The 19,213-nt window shown below is 35.1% G+C and overlaps 3 protein-coding genes and 1 long non-coding RNA gene across 6 annotated transcripts; 1 reads left to right on the top strand and 3 right to left on the bottom strand.

Annotated features, from left to right (window-relative positions):
• Positions 1-2,337: 2,337 nt before the first annotated feature.
• LOC104768634 (uncharacterized) lies at positions 2,338-7,547 on the bottom strand. The gene is made up of 9 exons (XM_010492656.3): positions 7,312-7,547; positions 6,462-6,514; positions 4,942-6,345; positions 4,481-4,599; positions 3,622-4,209; positions 3,233-3,542; positions 2,943-3,108; positions 2,753-2,855; positions 2,338-2,679 (listed from the first exon to the last, which is right to left on the bottom strand). Exons 3-9 carry the CDS (start codon positions 6,130-6,132, stop codon positions 2,562-2,564), a joined length of 2,595 nt encoding a protein of 864 aa, XP_010490958.2. The 5' UTR covers positions 6,133-6,345; positions 6,462-6,514; positions 7,312-7,547; the 3' UTR covers positions 2,338-2,561.
• A 1,435-nt stretch (positions 7,548-8,982) lies between these two features.
• Positions 8,983-11,105, bottom strand: LOC104768633 (uncharacterized). Of its 2 annotated transcripts, none has more exons than XR_015593910.1 (6): positions 10,613-11,105; positions 10,305-10,495; positions 10,123-10,168; positions 9,885-9,975; positions 9,682-9,798; positions 8,983-9,243 (listed from the first exon to the last, which is right to left on the bottom strand). XR_015593910.1 is itself a non-coding variant. In XM_010492654.3 (6 exons), the coding sequence occupies exons 1-6, from the start codon at positions 10,869-10,871 to the stop codon at positions 9,172-9,174; spliced, it is 768 nt and encodes a 255-aa protein (XP_010490956.1). In that variant the 5' UTR covers positions 10,872-11,033; the 3' UTR covers positions 8,983-9,171. The 2 variants fall into 2 exon arrangements, 1 of the variants encoding a protein (XP_010490956.1); XM_010492654.3 differs by having other exon boundaries at positions 9,885-9,967; positions 10,613-11,033.
• A 3,296-nt stretch (positions 11,106-14,401) lies between these two features.
• On the bottom strand, positions 14,402-15,442 carry LOC147918388 (uncharacterized). Its single transcript, XR_015593909.1, has 2 exons — positions 15,317-15,442; positions 14,402-14,824 (listed from the first exon to the last, which is right to left on the bottom strand). It is a non-coding gene; the product is annotated as an uncharacterized LOC147918388 (long non-coding RNA).
• Positions 15,443-15,537: 95 nt separating this feature from the next.
• LOC104768632 (protein BTR1) lies at positions 15,538-19,140 on the top strand. 2 transcript variants are annotated; one of them, XM_087506432.1, is made up of 9 exons: positions 15,538-15,940; positions 16,080-16,166; positions 16,660-16,898; positions 16,993-17,099; positions 17,489-17,682; positions 18,142-18,266; positions 18,404-18,499; positions 18,576-18,637; positions 18,722-19,140. In XM_087506432.1, the coding sequence occupies exons 2-9, from the start codon at positions 16,082-16,084 to the stop codon at positions 18,816-18,818; spliced, it is 1,005 nt and encodes a 334-aa protein (XP_087362558.1). In that variant the 5' UTR covers positions 15,538-15,940; positions 16,080-16,081; the 3' UTR covers positions 18,819-19,140. The 2 variants fall into 2 exon arrangements, with proteins under 2 accessions (XP_087362558.1, XP_087362559.1); XM_087506433.1 differs by having other exon boundaries at positions 15,628-15,940; positions 18,205-18,266.
• The last annotated feature ends 73 nt before the right edge of the window (positions 19,141-19,213 follow it).

Raw genomic sequence — 19,213 nt, 5'->3', positions numbered from 1 at the left:
TACTTTTTTTTTTTTGAGATTGGATATATGAAAATCTCTTGAATTGATCCAAAATAGTAGTATATGGGATTATGAAATTCTGTGTCATGGGTTATGATGGTAATTCATTAAACAAAAGTAACAATTTCAAAATAATACTGAATAAAGAAAGAAGAAAAAGAGAGAAAACGAGTTGCCTTTGCAAGCAATTATTTCTGTCGGCCACGATATATTTCTATTATGTGATACCATGTTGCGCATAATTATGCCTTCCGATCTAATTTTACATAAAAACATAATTATGATGATATATAGTAAGAATTATGTACTTTTATAAATTATATGACATCATGTCTACTGAAACTAAAAGTCAGACATTTCATAAAGGCAATATTGAAAACTTTGAAAGACATTAGTAAAAAAATGAAAAGGTAAAGTCAGGTTATAAAAATGTGAATTAACAGTTTAGGTGAGTGATTTGATTTGGTTGGATGAGAGATATGTTGTAATGGTTAGCGTGTATTACGTGTGAGCTTGCGTAAGAAGCCACGAGAAAGATAATGATGCCTTGATCCAACTATTTTCAACTCTCTTTTTTTATATAGAAAAATAGATTGTTGCTTATTTTGCAAGCTAATATATATAAAAGTAATCAAGTAAAGTTTGATCGGAAATTCATGTTGATCTCTGACATTTTTGGACCGACATGAAGAGCGATAAATACGGCTTTGGGATCTGTAAATTAATCTAATTTAATGAAATTTAATGTTATGGATGACGTCTCGTAGAAAAATTAATCTACAATTCATTTAGGGGTGCCCATTCGTCACGTACTCGGAAGATCGATCGGGATCGGGTGGGATTTTATTATTATTACCAATAAGTTTTACTATATATATGTTTGAGAAACAAACATTTGATTATAGTATTTTCAAAAATAATTCAGCAGTAATCTTGATTTGTTGGGAAGATTGAAAAAACCAACAAATATGGTTTGCAGCTTATATCTGTTGATCTAATGACAATTACGTTATACCTAACATAAAATTCACTACCATTGCCACGATTACGACAAAAGAACATGCATGCAGCAGCAATATTGAATGGTTGTTGAATTTAGTGAAGCAGTGATGAAGGCCCATATATAAGTAATTCAATGGTTTGTAATGTCTACCATGCATGTCACACAATATCCACGTTGGATTATTCTTAAGACTAGCTGTGGAGAAACTATGAATTCGTCTAATCACTACTACTATGCATCTGTCACAGTTGAATTTATGACATGGAGTAGTTACTTCTGAACATTGAATTTTTCATTGAGTTACTTCTAGCTAGACATCCACACATATGATTTGTTGTTGTTACTATATATGTTACTAACATATTATTTTGATAAAAATGACCTTTACCAATGGGTTGACATTGTACTTGTGAGGAATTAACAATGAAAAACAAAATTTTGCTTATACAAAAAGGTTAATTAATTGATAAAATAAAGTTTACATTGTAGATTTACTTTTGATGGAGATCTCTTGTAAATGCAATGTGGATAAAGGTGGGTAAGCACGATGACAGAAAAAAAATTTAGATTAATTGTTTGTTAATCGTCTTTGATCCGGTGTATATTATATTAGATCGTGCGTAAAAGTACCTGCAATAAACTGTAATACTTTTATACACGCCGTAAAAATCACCATGATTGTTGTATCTGAGTACATGATATCAAAAACATTATTCAATATATTAGTATTCCCAGTCCCATACAACATGTTATTAAAAATTAGGTTGGCTAGTGGGGTACAATAATTAGCCGGGTACTTATGGTACAATACACCATCGTGAATTCTGCAAACTAATCATATAATAATTTAAAACGAAGGTCACACACAGCTCAGTCCCTAAAAAGTAGACTGAACGAACTATAGTTACATTTTAGCCACAAAAAGGAAAGAAAGAAAAGAAGAAGCTAAATCTGTTATCCAAAAATAACTTTTGATAGTATATAAACGAATTGAAAATATGTTGTTCAGACGAAATAGTGGATGCAATGAATATGTAACTAAATAGCCTATGAAAATTAGGTTACGTGGGGGTAGAAATGAAATAAATAGAGAAGATTGGACCAAGCATTTAAATGGCATTAAAATAGAAAGTATTGAATGGTACTGTGGCCAAAAGAAGAGCCATGTCTACTACACATTTAAAGTAGAAGAACCATCTCATTTTTAACCCACGTTTTGTACCTTATCACCACCATTAACCAGCTTCAGGGCTTTTTTACTCTTTCTTTGATCTTATTTGAAAAGTATCCGAGTGGCTTATATATTAAATAAAATAAAATGTGACTCAGGCAAGTACGAATTAGACATGTCTTATTATCAATGAGAGCCTTTTCTTTTCTTCCTTTTTAAAGTAAATTTAATATTAGACTATACACATCAAATATGGATTTGAATAAGATACTACAACTACATAAATTATTAAGGAACCCCCAAAACCAAAAACACATTTCTTGATGCTGCAGGTCCTTTCTTCTCTCCTTGCATTGTCTTTATCTCCATATGTGTTTTAGAAGAGGCTTATAAAATGGAGTAGGCTCGGATTACCTCTATAATCGGTGCTCTACACAATGGACATTTCCCTCCGTTCCTTATAAGCTCGTTAGCACATTTTGAGCAAGTACACATGTGCCCACATCTGCAAATTCAAATGATTTATTTAGTATTGAGTCTGAGAGAGAGGCAACAGATTTGAGCTACTAGTTGGTTACCTATACAAGAGAGCATCAATGTGGTTGTCACAGCAAACACAACAAGTCCCTTTCCTTACATGGCTCCATCTTGATCCATCCTCTGATGTTTCCGGGCTCATACCTGTTGCATAACTCGTCTTTTAACATACGATATACGCAAGTTAACCAAATGAGAAACAAAAGTTCGTTGGGTAGATTAAGCACAGACCTTGGTCACCTGCAGGTCGATTTAAGGCTGCAGAGACCTCTTGTCTAACCGAACGCTGCAGCTCTAACTGCATATCCATGCAGGCTTCGAGCATCCTCTGCATCTGGCTCATTCCTTGCTGCAGTCTCGCCACGTCTCCTCTTAGGTCGTTCATTACCTCCCATTCCTAATGCAAGCAATAAGAGCGATATCTCTACATTACACCTTTGAACCAAGCTTATGATATGCCATTAAGACATTTAATTACTCAATTAAAGACTCGAGGCTAAAACCCTTCATTAAAGGCTTACAATTTCAGACCGATGCATAGTGTGACGAGACCAACTAGTGTGATGCAACTCTTGGTGCCATATTGGCTGGGGTGGAGGCGCAGGTGGAGTTGGAAGCAGTTGTGTACCATTGGTGACATTAAGCTGGTTATCGTTCCGTACAAATACTGGGTGGTCTGTGTCACGGTCTAGAGAATCTGGGATTGCTGTTTGCAGGGTACCGTGCAGATCCCAGTCTACATGAGTGTGTCCTCTCCTTTCAGCATATGATTGTATCAGTTGATCCAGACTTTCACGGAAACCACTATGTAGTAGATTAGAAACACTTCTCCTATAAACAGAAAAGATGGTAGAAAATATCAATCTAGCAGAAAAAAAATCCAAAAATGTGGTTGAAATCTTTTCAGTACCTGCTTAGAAGCTCCCTGAGTTCCATGCTGTAAACATTGTCATCCTCAGGCGGATGGAACCTATTCAGTCTTCTCAACTGTACTACACGGCGACTCCTTAGGGATTCTGGCCGTGTCTGAGGCCAGTTCTCATCAGATTGTCTAGAGTTTTCCTCATGCCAAACGCCATGGGCTTCTTGTGTGCGATATTCATCATCAGTAAATCCACTGGTTTCTCGGTGAATGTCAGTGACCGATGTTTCATCATGGTTTATTGTATCTGTATTATCATACCCATTCAATTGCGTTAACGTTGTTTCCTGCAAATTTAGCCTCTCATCTACTGTGACATCTTCCTGCCAGATCCTTCTTTGATTGGTATCCTCTTCCCAGTCTCTATCCGCATTTGTTAGGTTGCTTTCCGAGTCATCATGCAAAACGGGACTATTATTCCCTTGTCCTGAAGAAGTTGAAATCTCATCATCGGTTATACGCTGAGAATTCTCAGCAGTGATAGCAATTGCAAGAACATTTGTGGAATTATTGTCGCTATCAGTGTTGCTACTCTGTTCATGGACAATACTTTCCCTCCCGTTATGGAACCCTTCCCTGAGACAGAACCAACGTGAGGGTTAGACCATTATTAGCAATCAAGCTAAACGCCAAGTAAAAATCAGAAAGAAAAAAGTCCGAGTTTTTTATCAGAGAGAAGATGAGATGCATGGATATCAGAATTCGCATCTGCGTAGTCCTATACGGATTCGTCGAATAGTTGTATTATTATGATTGAGTTAAAATCTTATCGCTGACATGATAGTGGCAGGAAACTGAATGAGAAAATTGTTTTAAATATTGAAATGGAATTGGAAGGAATTCTTACCTCAAGCCAGAAACAGTTTGTCTTTCTCTTAGCTGAAGAAGTTCCCTTGAAGCCATTGATGGAGTTCTCTCTGGAACTGCAGGTCGCTCATTCCGCAAGAATCTTCCTCTAAGAAGCGACTGCAGAAAATCTTATGGCATTATCAATCAGTCTACAATTTCCTAATGTGCTAAGTTACAGATAATATATGACGTTTGTTGTCCAGTCCTAGCATGACACAGGATAAATCTCTTGCTCCTTCAAAGACTTTTTCTTATCCCAATCCAAATTCCAAACACCAAAACTCTTATTTGTTTAGCATTTATAAATTTATCATACTGGCAAAATAAATCTACAGAACATGAATTGTTAAAGATGTAATGGTATCTCAGAATCCCACAATGGAAAAAAGAATAGGAAAAAGAAGTGCAGTTCATATCCTATAAAGAAGCAAAAACGAATCTGGTACTTTAAAAACTAACCTGAATCCGGTTGCGGTGAGCAAAATCAGACACTGCACGATGCTCCAACAAGCCCTGGAGTTCCCGTTGCCTGTCTCTTTCAGCCCTCATAAGCAAATCAAGTAACGCCTGCCTACCTCTTACTCTCCGCAAGTTTTGACGAACATGACGCGGTTGCCCTTCTTCATGGTTAACAGCTGACCCTACACGGACCCTGTCAACTTGTGCAGTGTCATGATTTTGGTTCCTATCAACTTCTGAACTAGACCTTTGTTCTTCTCTTGGTGTTGCACGAGGTCCTCCTCCTCCTCTCTGCTGACTTGTCATTTGCATCCACTCCCTTATAATCCTGACTCTTTGCCGTTCAGTATCACCCAGCCACTCTGCTCTGTGATTACCGTCTCTCTGTCTTACATTAGATGAATGATCGTTAGTTCTACTATCCATCCATCCACGAACGATATGCCTCACCCTCTCCCTCTCGCTATCACCAACATCAGGAGACTGTTCCCTACTGGAAGAATTATTATTATCCCCATGCTCATTTCGATCATGCGACCAGGATCCATAATCATTCTCACTCTCACTCGAGTCTCTCAGAGCCCCATTGTTTTCACTCACCTGACTCTCCGACGCAGTAGAGACAGACAAATTAGTATTAGACTCAACACTCCGTTGCTGCCTCAATCTTTCCCTAACCCTTTCACGTGCCCTGTTAAGCACATGCTCATCTTCTAATTCCCTCCACATCTGCAAAATTCCAGATGCCTGAGTGTTAGGCCTCTCACTCGCAGCACCCTGACGCCTTGAAGATGGAGACTGAGACTCCCTAAGGAAAGACGAATCGAGCATAGAGACAGTTTGCAAACCAGCCAAAGCAATCAACTCAGACTCACGGTTCCTCCTCTCAATAGTAGTAATCATCTCCTGAGCCTGCCTTGCAGCCCATCGGCTCAAAATCTGAGAATGACGCCTTTGAGCAGCAGATGATTCAGCCAAATTGTCACCTTCAAGTTCAGACCTTCGTCTCCTCCTCACAAGCTGATCACCTTCCTCATCCTCATCATCTGGATTGTGAACAGAACTACAAGACCCAAAAGAGATACACTCGTCCAAGTGCCCACGCATGAATTCCTCCAAACCACGCTCAAACTCGGTACGAACATCATCCCTAGACTCTGATTTTTGTTGTAGAGGCTGGATACTAGTCATCCTTTACGACGCTTCAATTGAAACCCTAAAAATCCTTCCTTTTTTGTTTTTTTAATGTCAATTCTGATTAACAAAACAACATTCACTCATTCTCAAAACCTAGAACCACGCATTTACATGTTCACTCCGAGAAGATCCCAGAAACACACACAATCCAAACATCCCAAAAGGTTCAAACTTTCAAACCCCATTGTTCTCCAATTCATCTCTCACCTGATATTGAATTCAATTCATCAGCCAAAATGAACAATCAAAACCCAGATTCCACTTTTAATCAAAACGAATCATCAACAACAAAATTTACGGAATTGAGATTAGCGAGACGTTACCTCTTCGTGTTCTTCGTCAATGATGAAGATAAAGATGAACAACCAAGCTCCTCCTATTGCAGAATCAAATCAAATTCAATAAAAGGATCGATGATGAAGAAGAAGAAGAGGAAGAAACAAAATTATCGGTGATTTATTAATTGTGAAAACTTCAAAAAGATTGGATTTTTATTTTCTTTGTCTAAGAGAGAAGGTGCAATGACCAGAGAAAAAAAAAAAGAAGAAAAAAAACAATTAATTAAATCAAATCCTTAATTGTCTTTTTCTCAGTAATTAATAATTTTAATTTAGCTTTGTTGGAATCTATTTTTAATTTATTTTTGTCTACTTTTTCGCTTTTGTTAAAAATTAAAAAAAGCAAAGGCGAAGGCGAGTCTCAAGGAAGCGAGGAGCTCGTCTACGATTACAACACGTGGCAAGATCTTTTCATCCCACGTCATGTATTGTAATCTCTAAATTGTTTACTTGTAATAATAAACAAAATTAGTGTAAATATGAATAAGATATCTTATACTGTTATACAGTATGAAGTTCAAAGTTTGGATTTGTTTCCCAAAACTTAAGAATTTAGAACATATCTTTTGGGATTATTCTTAATAATAATTAATAAATTCTCAAAAAGTTGGATTTGCTTTTCTCAAGTTTACAATACTACAAAATATAAGAGCACCACCTATTCAAAGTCTATTTTTTTACAAAATCTGAAAAGTCAGAGGTGAATGAATCATCATCAAGAGTATGAAAAAAAAAGAAATAAAGATCTAACTTTAGTAAACGTTTCCTAAAACAGAGGAAGATAAATAAAGGAAAACAAAGATAGAAGAAGATTGTGAGAAAAACATTGGCCTACCTGCTTATAGTGTGGTGATGAATGTTATAGGAATATTAAGGTTTGGCTCCAGAAATTTAAAATGGAGAAAGATAAGAGATGACAACATCTTTTGACCTTTCAAGGTTATAAAGGAAAGGAAAAGCTCAAACTTCACACCATATTATCAATTTTATTTCTTGTGTATATTTTATGAAACTTTCTCTCAATTTGGATTGGTCTTTGTGAGGGCTTCGTACCAACCAATATTCTCACATGGAGTAATCTATAAAAATAAATAATTTATATCACATGATGGCATAATTGATTTTTTTTTTTTTTCATTCGCTCTAATTATTGATATAGTAGTTTTAAATAATATAATAAAATAGTTATATAGGAAAATGTCTATGAGAAAGCTTACAAATGCATTGGGACGAAAGACAAGGTTGCATGGATTTTGGGTCTATGTTAGGTCTCATCAGTCACGTACATATACGTCTTTCAAGATATACACACAATACAAACGTACGTTTTCTTTCTCTAACATTCACTCATTATCATTGTGTTTAGAACAAAATATAGTCTGTGATTAGCAATTCTAAGAAAATTACTGTTTTAGATATTTGTAGCAGATGCAACATATCATTGCTTAGGGTTTTAGCAAAATCTCCAAAAACTAGAAACGTTATTATATTCTTACATGATTCAACCCATCCTCTTCACTATTTTGTCTTTTACTGAAAAAAAATTTCTCGAAGTCACGAATTTTTATTTGAGAGGGAACAAACGCACGTTTTGGTTTTAACATTTCACGACATCCATATATAATATCATGCATCTTAGCTTCTTAAGACACAGTAAATTTCATATTTGTAGATCTACCTAGTGTGTACATATGCGTTGATAATAACTCTTTTGTCTGTATCCTTTTGTTATGGAAATTTCACTCAATGTGTGAATAGGATATATCTATTTTACTTACACTACTTCTATATTTTATCTGTGCATGGCTTGGCAAAATTTTCCAATTAACCCAAAAGTAAAGGAAAACATATCAAACACAATCTTTCTTGTTTCACCGTTATGTGAATGTCTTCTTTTGTCTTGTAATTGAGTTAGCATTATTTTCTTGATTTTGTCTTTCAAAGAGTGATGAGACTTTTGCTTTGAGATCGACACAAATGATATATGGCTGTCGTTGTAGGCGGACCAATAAGATAAATTACTTCTCAATTGCTTACAACATTTGCTTATTTTTTACTCATGCTTAATTTTATAATATGTTTCGTAAGATAACTTTAGATGGTTCTCTTTTATGTTTACGTTTGATTTAATTTATTTGGTGAAGATTATTTTGTTAATCGCAAAATCAACACGATTCACATACAAAATTCTTCACTCGATTAACATTTCTTGGTTCTGTCTAAAAGTTGCAAGTAACTTTTGATTAAAACATTTATTTGTTTTGGCTTTAATTAAAAGTTAAACACCTTATCTTGACTTTAAAACATAAATAAATATTACACTTTGACAAATGACAAAAGACATGTAGCGAGAAAGCTTTTCTTCTGAAAAGTATTCAATCGAATAAAACTCATCCATTTATCGGTTCAAATTTAGTTCTAGTAGACACAAAAGCAAGTTTTTGGTATAAAAGGTAGGTCCGTATAAGGAACTTCTGGTTGGATTAACATGACACACCGTCTGATATTTTAGAGTGTAACAAACAAACGTATTCTATTGAAAAGGGTTGCAATTCCAGTGACTACAGAGATTCATTTGTGATCATTTTACTCGAGTATAACACATTGAAAGGATCGAGAATTTGCTAACATCCCCGACTTGAACTCGAGGAGGTGCAGGATCGTTGAACCAGGTACTGTAGCTTTTGCTTTACTATCAGATCTCGCCGGTCCCAAGAGGTTGCCTTGAAGTGTCTCCAGAAGCCCATGCTTGATAGTCTTTCGAGAGCTGCAAAACGAGTCAAAGAGCATGAGAAGATTAATGTTGGGATGATATTGCAGGAAATGGAATGTATCTATGTTCATATATATTTGCATAAAGGGGAGCACATAAATACAGTATAAAGAACTAACAAAGCGTCAAAGCCAGTTTTACGGTGAAACAATTGCTTATGCTAATCTGTAACCAAAGTCCTGGTTCAACATGTGCTTTACCGACATAAGTAAAGCCTAAAAACAGGTTATATCGCCACCTCATGAACCAACTCAATATATGATAGATCTCCTGAACAGGAAACCTTAGATGTCAGACTAATCTTCACAAGTAGGGGCGAACTTGCAGTTTTATAACATAGTGTCATAGAGAATAAACGATAGCTTAAAGGGACTTGTTGATGCAGGATTAGTGATTAAAAAGGTAATAATACAAATACGTTTTCCTGCATACCTGAGACAAAAATCGTGGTAGCATGAGTCTAAGAATTTGATCAAGGACCTGTGTCCCTGTCGCCTCCACTGCTCCCACTGGGAAAACTCTAAATGCAAAAGGAATCTCGATATTGACCTACAATTGCCAAATAAGTCAGAAATGCCACAGCAGTGCACTGATTAAGTAAGCCAAAAAAGAAGAAGATGAAAGCACTTAGCTACCTCAATGACTGCATCTGAAGTAATCTGTTGCTCTGATGTGCCCTCCTGAGTGCTATCACATGATACCCGGTTCACCATAGAAGCTGCATAACTAGAAAATAACAAATGTTAAGCCCCCTATACAAACCATTACCTAATCTACTTTTAGTAAACAAAAATATCACCAAGATCGTTTTGATCACTTTCACACAAAGTAATTACAACGCGAGCATCGGTTAACAAACAGGGATATGCTTACCATCAAATTTGTCATTCTGAGCAACCACAACAGGAGATCCCTCAAGCTAATATAGCACAAGACAATGAGAAAAAAACCATCAGGATCATAACAAACATAACTCAAAACAATTTGATTCAATTTTGTGACTTTTAGCCGCAAGTTCTTCTCTTTATCTATCATTAACAAAGGAAGGCCTTTACCTTGCAAGACAAAAGCTTGATGCAGCAGCCATTAGGTTGTTCTTCAACCCTGACAAGCAAAACAGGGCAGACTTCAAAGTTGAAGAATTTAAAAGTATAAACATAGCATCTGAACGTGTTATCATCAACTCTCTCAATCCTCTCCGCATCAAGCACCGAGTACTGACTTGCAGGTAAGCTCATATACTCAACTGCAAAACCAAACAAATCAAATCCGAAATTAAAACAAGCCGATCCATATCTAAACCATCCACATACAAAAAAAAACAAAAATTTAGATCAAGCCAAGTGATTATGGTTGAACTTACTTAAAGGTCGTTGGAGCTGACGAACAGAGATGGATTGTTTCTGACGAGCGATGAATCGAGCTTTCGGGACAGAGCTCGAGGAAACGCGAATTGGTGGAGTAGAAGAAGAAGAAGGTTTAGGTGGTTCGTCAAAGGACGATGAGCTAGTAATGGTGAAGGAGAGAGATGGATTTCTAGGGTTTCGATTCGTCTTCTTCGCCGAGAGAGACAAAGAGGTAGTAGTAGTAAGTCTACTAAGAGAAGCTGAGCTTAACGCCATAGCTTAAACGACGGCGTTTTTAGGATATGATCTATGTTTAACGGACTAACGGCTTTGCTTAAACACAGACGTGTAGGAGTGAGAGAGAGATGATAAGATCCTGAACCGACGGAGATCGGGAGGTGGCACCACCATGACCACGAGCTTACCGCGGCGCATATTAGCCTGCTGACGTTGCTTCGCTAAAGTTAAATTACGCCGAAATTGAAAGCAAGCCCAATAAGAGCCCGTTAAATAAATATCTTAGGGCCAGCAACGAGTTATAAACGAATAACCATAGTAATTGAGCCAAAAATAGAAATTAAGATATTTGACCCCAAAAAAAAGGTTATATTTAATTAGATCATTAATACTTGTTAGTATTTGTTATTTAAAAGTATTAGATTAAAATTCTCTATTGATGGTCATTGGATTATGTTTTTAACATGAAAATGGACTTTAACATAAAAGTAGAATAGATTGGTTTATGTAATAAAATATATATATATTTATGTGTGTAAAAAAATATCTATTTGGCTTTTACATGTCTCTTATTGTATATATATATAGATGATGAAGAATAAACCAACATGTCTATCAAACCACAATATTATAATATATTTATTATACTCCTCTGTATCACAAAGGATGATGTTTTAGATTTTTCACATTAATTAAGAAAAACATTTAATGTTTAGATATAAATGCATTATTTATTTATAATAATATTTCTTATTACTATTAACCAATAGTAGTTCACCAAACTTTAATATTTTCATTTAATAGTTCTTGAAATTTACAATTTTTTAGTATTAATTGATAAAAATCCTAGAAAATCATCTATTATGATACAAAAAAAAATCCTAGAAAATCATCTATTATGATACAGAGGGAGTAGATCAGATAGATATTTTAGATTCAACTCATCTTTAGAAATCTTTGTTTAAAGTACAAAATAATATTATTCTCTTTCTTTTTTTTAGAAAAAATCAAAAGGGAAATTTAGTTGAACATTATTATTATTACCTTTATTTTTAATATTTAAAATAAATAGCTAAGATTCACCTAGAGATTTATCTTTCAATTACAATAAATATAAAATACTGATCTGTTATTTATGTTATAATAATAAAACATGAATAGAGACTAATTATTACGTGAAAGATTATAGCCGATAACGAGATTATTACGACGGGCAATTCTAATATACTCATCATATTGATGTCTGGTTCCCCTAGTGTCATGTGCCTTCCAAAAGAGAACACCAACGCAGTCGACACCATAGCCGGTGAACGATAAGAGCTCTGCTAAATCGTTTGGACAATAAACTTTTTTATACCTAATGGTTGTCATAATCTTTTTGAACAATGATAATTCTAGCAACAATGGTTGACTTTTTGATCATCATCATAAGAAATATCTCTAAGCCATCATCACCATATTCAACATTATCATTGTAGCTGAGCTGAATATGAACATATATTTGGTTGTGTATAATCCAAAATTTATCTCCATTTCTAACACTCAATAGTTGTTTCTTGTCATTAATATTCACCACCTCAAAGCTAAAAATGTAGTGGATGATGACACTAATAATTGTTTGAAAAGAAAAGGTGTGAAAATCGTCAATCATCAACATTTTTCACATAATCAAGGAGATAATATAGTTATTTTAGAAAATTTTCAAAACATTTTGTTGTTTATCTAGTTCTCATCCATCTCTTCTTTCATATATAATTGGGTTATTTATTTTTTCCAAATACAACAAATGAATGTAAATATTTGTAGTGGGCAAAATCATGTTTTTTTATAATCTTTAAAATATTTATCAAAAATATTATTTTCCGTTTCGTGCGATTACCTTTAAATTCTAAATAATTATAATGTTTAAATAGGATTATAGTCAAAGCAATGGACATAAAACTGGATTAAGTTGATAGATTATTTTTTTTTTTTTTTGGATAAATTAACAACAAATATGAATTGGATGGACTCTAAGAATATGTGAATCTAATTGGTATGTTATTTAATTTTAACAATATGGTTTTTTTTTGTCAAACTTTGTATATGGTTTGATTACAAAATTTTAAACAAGTAACAAAAAATATTTTGTTTTTTTGAATAACATGTATTAGGCCAAAAATTCCAAACCGGTGATGGAATAGCAGATAATGGTCACTTCACATAATGGTCATTCACATAATCAATGAGGAAATATAGTCACTTTAGAAAATTTCCAAAACATTTTGTTGTTATTCCATTTCTCATCCATCTCTTCTTTCATATATAATTGGGTTGTTGTTTTCTTTTCAACTACAACAAATGAATGTAAACATTTGTAGTGGGCACAATTATGTTTTCATAATTTTTATAAATATTTATCAAAAGTATTGTTTTCTGTTTCATGCAATTATCTTTAAATTCGAAATAATTATAATGTTTAGATAAGATTATAGTCAAAGCAATGGACATGAAATTGGATTAGGTTGATAAACTACTTATTTTTTGTTGTTGGATAAATTAACAACAAATTTGAGTTGGATTGACTCTAAACAATATGTGAATCGAACTGATATGTTATTTTCAATTTAACAAGAATAAAACATGATCTCCAAATCCAATACATAAATTTTCAAACCAGTAACAGAATAATTTGTTTTTGAATAACTTGTACATATTATGCCAATAATTCCAAACCGGTGATGGAATGAATAGCACATAATTTTGCAATCAAACCAGAAATAGATATCGGTTTGGTAGATTGCTTTTGGTTTTAGTGGTTTAACATTAAAACCGAGTGAATAGATACCGAGGTAAATCGTGCTTAACGTTCGTAACCTTCCCCTTCAACGTAACGAGCGAGGAGGTGGTGTACGATTTCTTCGGCAAGTACGGCGCCATCCGCCAGATTCGAATCGGTTGCGACAAGGCGACGAAAGGCACGACGTTCATGGTTTACGAGGATATATACGACGCCAAGAACGCCGTAGACCATCTCTCCGGCTTCAACGTGGTGAATCGATACCTAATCGTGCTGTATTACCAACACGCGAAGATGAGCAAGAAGTTTGACCGGAAGAAGAGCGAAGAGGAGATCACCAAGCTGCAGGAGAAGTAATTGTCTTCTTCGATTCCTTTGGTCGTCCTGTGAAGTATGGTATGGAGAGTGTCTTCTTGGACTTGTTATCTGTGTATGAAGTTTTTGAATTTATTTGCTCTTTTGTTCTCTATATCGACAAAGCAGTGAATGAGATACCTCTATTTTTTTTATAACTCAAAATTTAGCTATTACTCTGTTACCAAAGTTCTCTGCTTTGATGATCCTAAAGTAAATATAAAGCCATATCATGTTCCTTTGATTATGCTGCAACACATAGTAGTTTCTCAAGGATCTTTTAAGGTTAAGTAATTTTAGGTTTGCCTTCCACTTGTAAATAATGTCGTGGTCGATTTGGTTTTGGTTCACACTGCCTTTGTCATTGTTTTAGCTTTGTAAATCTTTTCTGGACTGGTGTCAACTGTTTGGCTAGCAAGTGAGTAAGAACGAATACTACTAAACACATACAAGAGAATTGATAAAGAATTTTAATTACATTGAGAAACCCCATGGCACTTATGTAGTAGTAGACAACCAGAAAAGACAATGTACATATCTTTTAAGGAAACGAGCATCTTGGAACCAACATAATACAGACAAGAGAAAACAGAAGCATCACATAAGCGAGAGACAGAACGTAAGCCTAAGACCCAATCCAAAATAAATAAGACGAGTGTGCTTCTATTGTCTCTTCGGCCTCGGACGCTTTTCTCTCTTTCGTTTTGTTTACTCATGCTGCGCATCAGAGTCACGTTTTTGTCTCTTTCGCCTAAGATGCTTTTCTCCTTTCTCTTTGTTTCCTCCAAGTGAGTAAAACAGTCAACAATAGCATGCAAATCAATAATAGCCAGCTGACGTTGCTTCACTACAGTTAAAACTATACCAAATATTGAAAGCAAGCCCAATATAAGCCCGTTAAATAAATATCTTTGGGACAGCGACAAATCATAAACGAATAACCATAGCAATTGAACCAAAAATAGAAATTAAGATATTTGACCCCCCCCCCCCCCCCCCCCCCAATCTTTAATTTGATTAAAAGTATTAGATTTTTTTTTAATATTTAGATGCACAAAAAAGAATTTGAAGAAATGTTATTAAGAGTCCTCTACAATTATTGAGAAATAATGATGTGTTACTGTGTTAGGATTTGATTAGACTTAATGTTAGTTATGCAACCAGAAAATATGATTAATTTATAGAAGGTTTAACCAATGAAGCTGTGTAGTCGTGAGGAAAACACAGGTTGCTACTTCCCATTATTGTCGGACTAAACACACAAAAACACCCCAAAAAAGTCACCCTTATATTAATATTGCACTTCAATTCATTTAATCGACCGATTCAAATCATAAACATGCAGCATTACCTAAATCGTATCTATTATTGTCTTCGTCAACTAACTTAACTCTTCTTGCCGTACAATTTGACAAAAAATATAATATATCTACAATTCAATATCTAACAAACTATGAAAATAAATTAAAACGGATTCAAAATGAGAAAAACAGAGAAAAACAATATATGTACTGCAAATTTTTTTTTCCTTTTAATGATTTGAATAAATAATTGTGTTCTTTTTTTCTCAAGCCTTTAAAATTGAGTTGATTTGATATTTTAACAAAATAAAAGTGAGTTGATTTGATATTTAAGGGAGAAATTAAAAAAAGATAGAGAGGCGGTCAATAAGATTAAATTAAATTAGAAAAAATAAAAAGATAAAAAAAGGAAGAATAAAATAATAGGAATAAGGGAGGCTAGTGGATAGATTAGACGAAGGACACCAGAGCCACCTTCATTCACTTCACAAACCGCTCGGCGACAAAGACGAAGAAGCCGAGGAAGCAAGCGACCGAGCGAACGAGAGATAGAGATAGAGAAACTCAAACATCTACACTAAAACTCTTTTGCTCAGATTTCATAACCACCTGCGCCCAAGTGACGGCGACGACGACGACGACGGAAGGACCAGATTCGAATTGTGCCAAGACAGGTAAAAACTCATCGGATTTTTTTCAGATTCCGACGAAACGAGTCTTATCTCTTTCTCTCTATCCGATTTCGTCTTTCCTTTTTCGTTCATTGTATTGATAATGTCGATTGGTTAATTCGGTTCTTCTCTCCATCTGCAGCAATGGAGTCTACTGAGTCGTATGCGGCAGGTTCACCGGAAGAGCTAACCAAGAGATCTCCAGAACAGCACGATTCTTCAGAAGCTGGTATTCTGATCCGATCTGTTCTTTTTTTTGTTTATTCCTTCTCTGCATTTTCTTCGACTCTGACTCTTTTTGGTATTTCGTCACCTTCTTGTATTGGATCTCGTTTTGTGATATGACATCGTGGATGTGTGATTAATGCTTTATTCTGATTAAAACTTGGGAGAAGAGTCTCTGTGCCATGGATCCTATGAAATTATAGTGAATTTGTTCAGAATGTAATGAAGTATACAAAGGAGAGTAACTATTTTGTTGTTGTTCTCTCATAAGGAACAATGCTGTGAGTGAGTGAGTTAGATCAGGCTCATTCTTATGTAGTGTTTTTGTATCATGTGTGTGGTAGCTTGGCAGGTATAATCGAGGTTGTATGTTTGATGAGGAGACAATATATTTTTTGTTTTTGTTCTTTCAATTCAACGATTAGCTTTTAAAGTGATGCAGTTTAGTGAACCATGCTATTCTATTTGACTATCTAATGTGTTCTTACTCTTTTCAGATTCTGCTGAGAAGCCAACGCACATTCGGTTTCTTGTGTCCAATGCGGCAGCTGGTTCCGTCATTGGGAAAGGTGGCTCGACCATCACTGAGTTTCAGGCAAAGTCTGGGGCACGGATTCAGCTCTCGCGTAATCAAGAGTTTTTCCCTGGGACTACTGACAGAATTATTATGATATCGGGCTCAATTAAAGAAGTTGTCACTGGACTGGAACTTATCCTTGATAAATTGCACAGTGAGGTAATCTTTTTTTTTTAAACTTGTGTTTGACTAATTAATTTATATATATTTTGTCATTATGAGATCGATTTTAACTTGGCTTTTTGTTTGTTAGCTTCATGCTGAAGATGGTAATGAGGTTGAGCCTAGGAGAAGAATAAGACTTGTGGTTCCTAACAGCTCTTGTGGAGGTATAATTGGAAAAGGAGGGGCCACTATCAAGTAAGTTTCCGTTCTGTATTTGTTAATGCAGTTTCTGTGAGGGTTTTGGAGCTTCCATGACCTCTTTCCCATAACACCAATTTCTATAACACACTAAACCACCAACTAAGTATCTGGTCATCTTATTACATTGTTTCCATGTTCAAATTTTCTCCAATTCATATCTTTAAAACAGTAATTATTTCTCTGAATGCATGCATAAACAAGTCAAGACCCTATAACCAGTCAAAAAGGTTTCTGGGTATTAGAGGTGACTCAGTTTGAAGTAGTGTTAGTATGGAATATCTAATTTCTCTATGACAATGCACTTTTTTTTTTTGGTTTAGGAATATTGACTTCAGATATATGGCTGTAACTAACTCTCAAGACATTTCTTTCTTTGCACACAGGTCATTCATTGAGGAATCTAAAGCTGGTATTAAGATTTCCCCTCTGGATAATACCTACTACGGGTTGAATGATCGGCTAGTGACATTATCTGGGACCTTCGAGGAGCAGATGCGGGCAATCGATTTAATTTTGGCTAAGCTAACCGAGGACGATCATTACTCCCAGAACGTGCATTCCCCATATTCATATGCAGGTATATCAATTCAGTACTAGCTTAGTTAAGTTTGTTTTCCTCTTTGAAGTCTTTGATTGCATTTATTCATGTTTGAAAGCGATAGAATAAAAATAGTTAGATCATCGTCGTACCATCCTTTGAAAGTTGATTGACACTATGTATATAATTTGTTATATGAAAAGGACTGTTAGTCACTATGCATTACAAATGTCATAGGACAGAAGCTACTGTACAAGGTTTTGCATTTCCTGGCATGTGGAGAATCTAAGTGCACATGTAGATGCTGGATCATATCCCTTGTCAAATGCTAGATTAGAGTAGGATTTTCTACTGAGTTTTAGATTGTCAACTAAGGTAGTAATGGCGATTCGGATTTCATCTCACATGGATTTTCTTTCCATATTGAGGATTGTGTATGATGCTTGTCTGTTGTTAAGCTTAATTCTCTTGTAAGTTCCTTTAAACTCGGCATTTTAGGTCTTTACTACTCTGGTTTTCATGGTCCTCCATATGCGTATGTGCTTCCTTCTGTTCCTACAGCGGGATACAATTCGGTTAACTACGCACCCAACGGCTCTGGAGGCAAGTATCAAAACCACAAGGTTAGTCTCTTTCCACTTTCTTCCACCCTATTTATGCATACATAAGAATGGATAGCCTTTTGGTGTTAAAATAGTCGCAGATAATTTGTTTCGTTTTTTTGTCATTACTTAAATGTGTGATATGGTATACATTCCAGGAAGAACCTAGCAACACGGTGACAATTGGTATCTCGGATGAGCATATAGGATTGGTCCTTGGTCGTGGAGGAAGAAACATCATGGAAATCACTCAGGTCCGTATTTTCCAACCCTTAAAATTAAAACTCTTTCAGTCCACCAAAATCTTAAAGCCTGCTTTACTTCTCGCAGATGACAGGTGCCCGAATAAAAATATCAGACAGAGGAGATTTCATTTCTGGAACCTCTGATAGGTAAATAAAGTTAACATTACCTGAGAGTTACAATATTAATTACCTCTTATGTCTAAAGTTGATATATGGCTAAAACATTGGCAGGAAGGTGAGCATCACAGGGCCACAGAGAGCAATCCAACAAGCTGAAACGATGATAAAACAGAAGGTTGATTCAGCCACAGAGAGAGCCACCGAGTAAAACGTTAAAGAAACATCCAATCTCGGTTCCTATCTTTGGTCTGTTTACTTCATTTGTTGAGGCTTAAGCTTTTCGGATGGGGATCATTAATCATCTTTGAGTGAGGCAGAGATATATCTCTCTAGGAGCTCTTTCTTTCGTTTTTATTTATATGTCGACATTATATAAATTGTGTTTTTCTCTGGGAGAGAAGCAGATTTGGAGTTAGAAGTACTATTTTCATTTGTTTTTTTATAACTTTGTTGCAATTTGTTGAAGTTTTGTTTCCCTTTTGAGTTCTTTCTGTTGTAACAATTTACAATAATCAAACCATTTCATTGCATTTGCTTCTTTCTTTTATGGGATCAACTATTTACAGGTTTTAACCCACCAATTTATTGTTTGGTCTAGTTAAC

Source organism: Camelina sativa, chromosome 20 (assembly GCF_030686135.1).
Source record: "Camelina sativa cultivar CO46 ecotype springtype chromosome 20, ASM3068613v1".
NCBI classification, from domain to species: Eukaryota; Viridiplantae; Streptophyta; class Magnoliopsida; order Brassicales; family Brassicaceae; genus Camelina; species Camelina sativa.
This window is presented reverse-complemented; position numbering and strand designations above follow the sequence as displayed.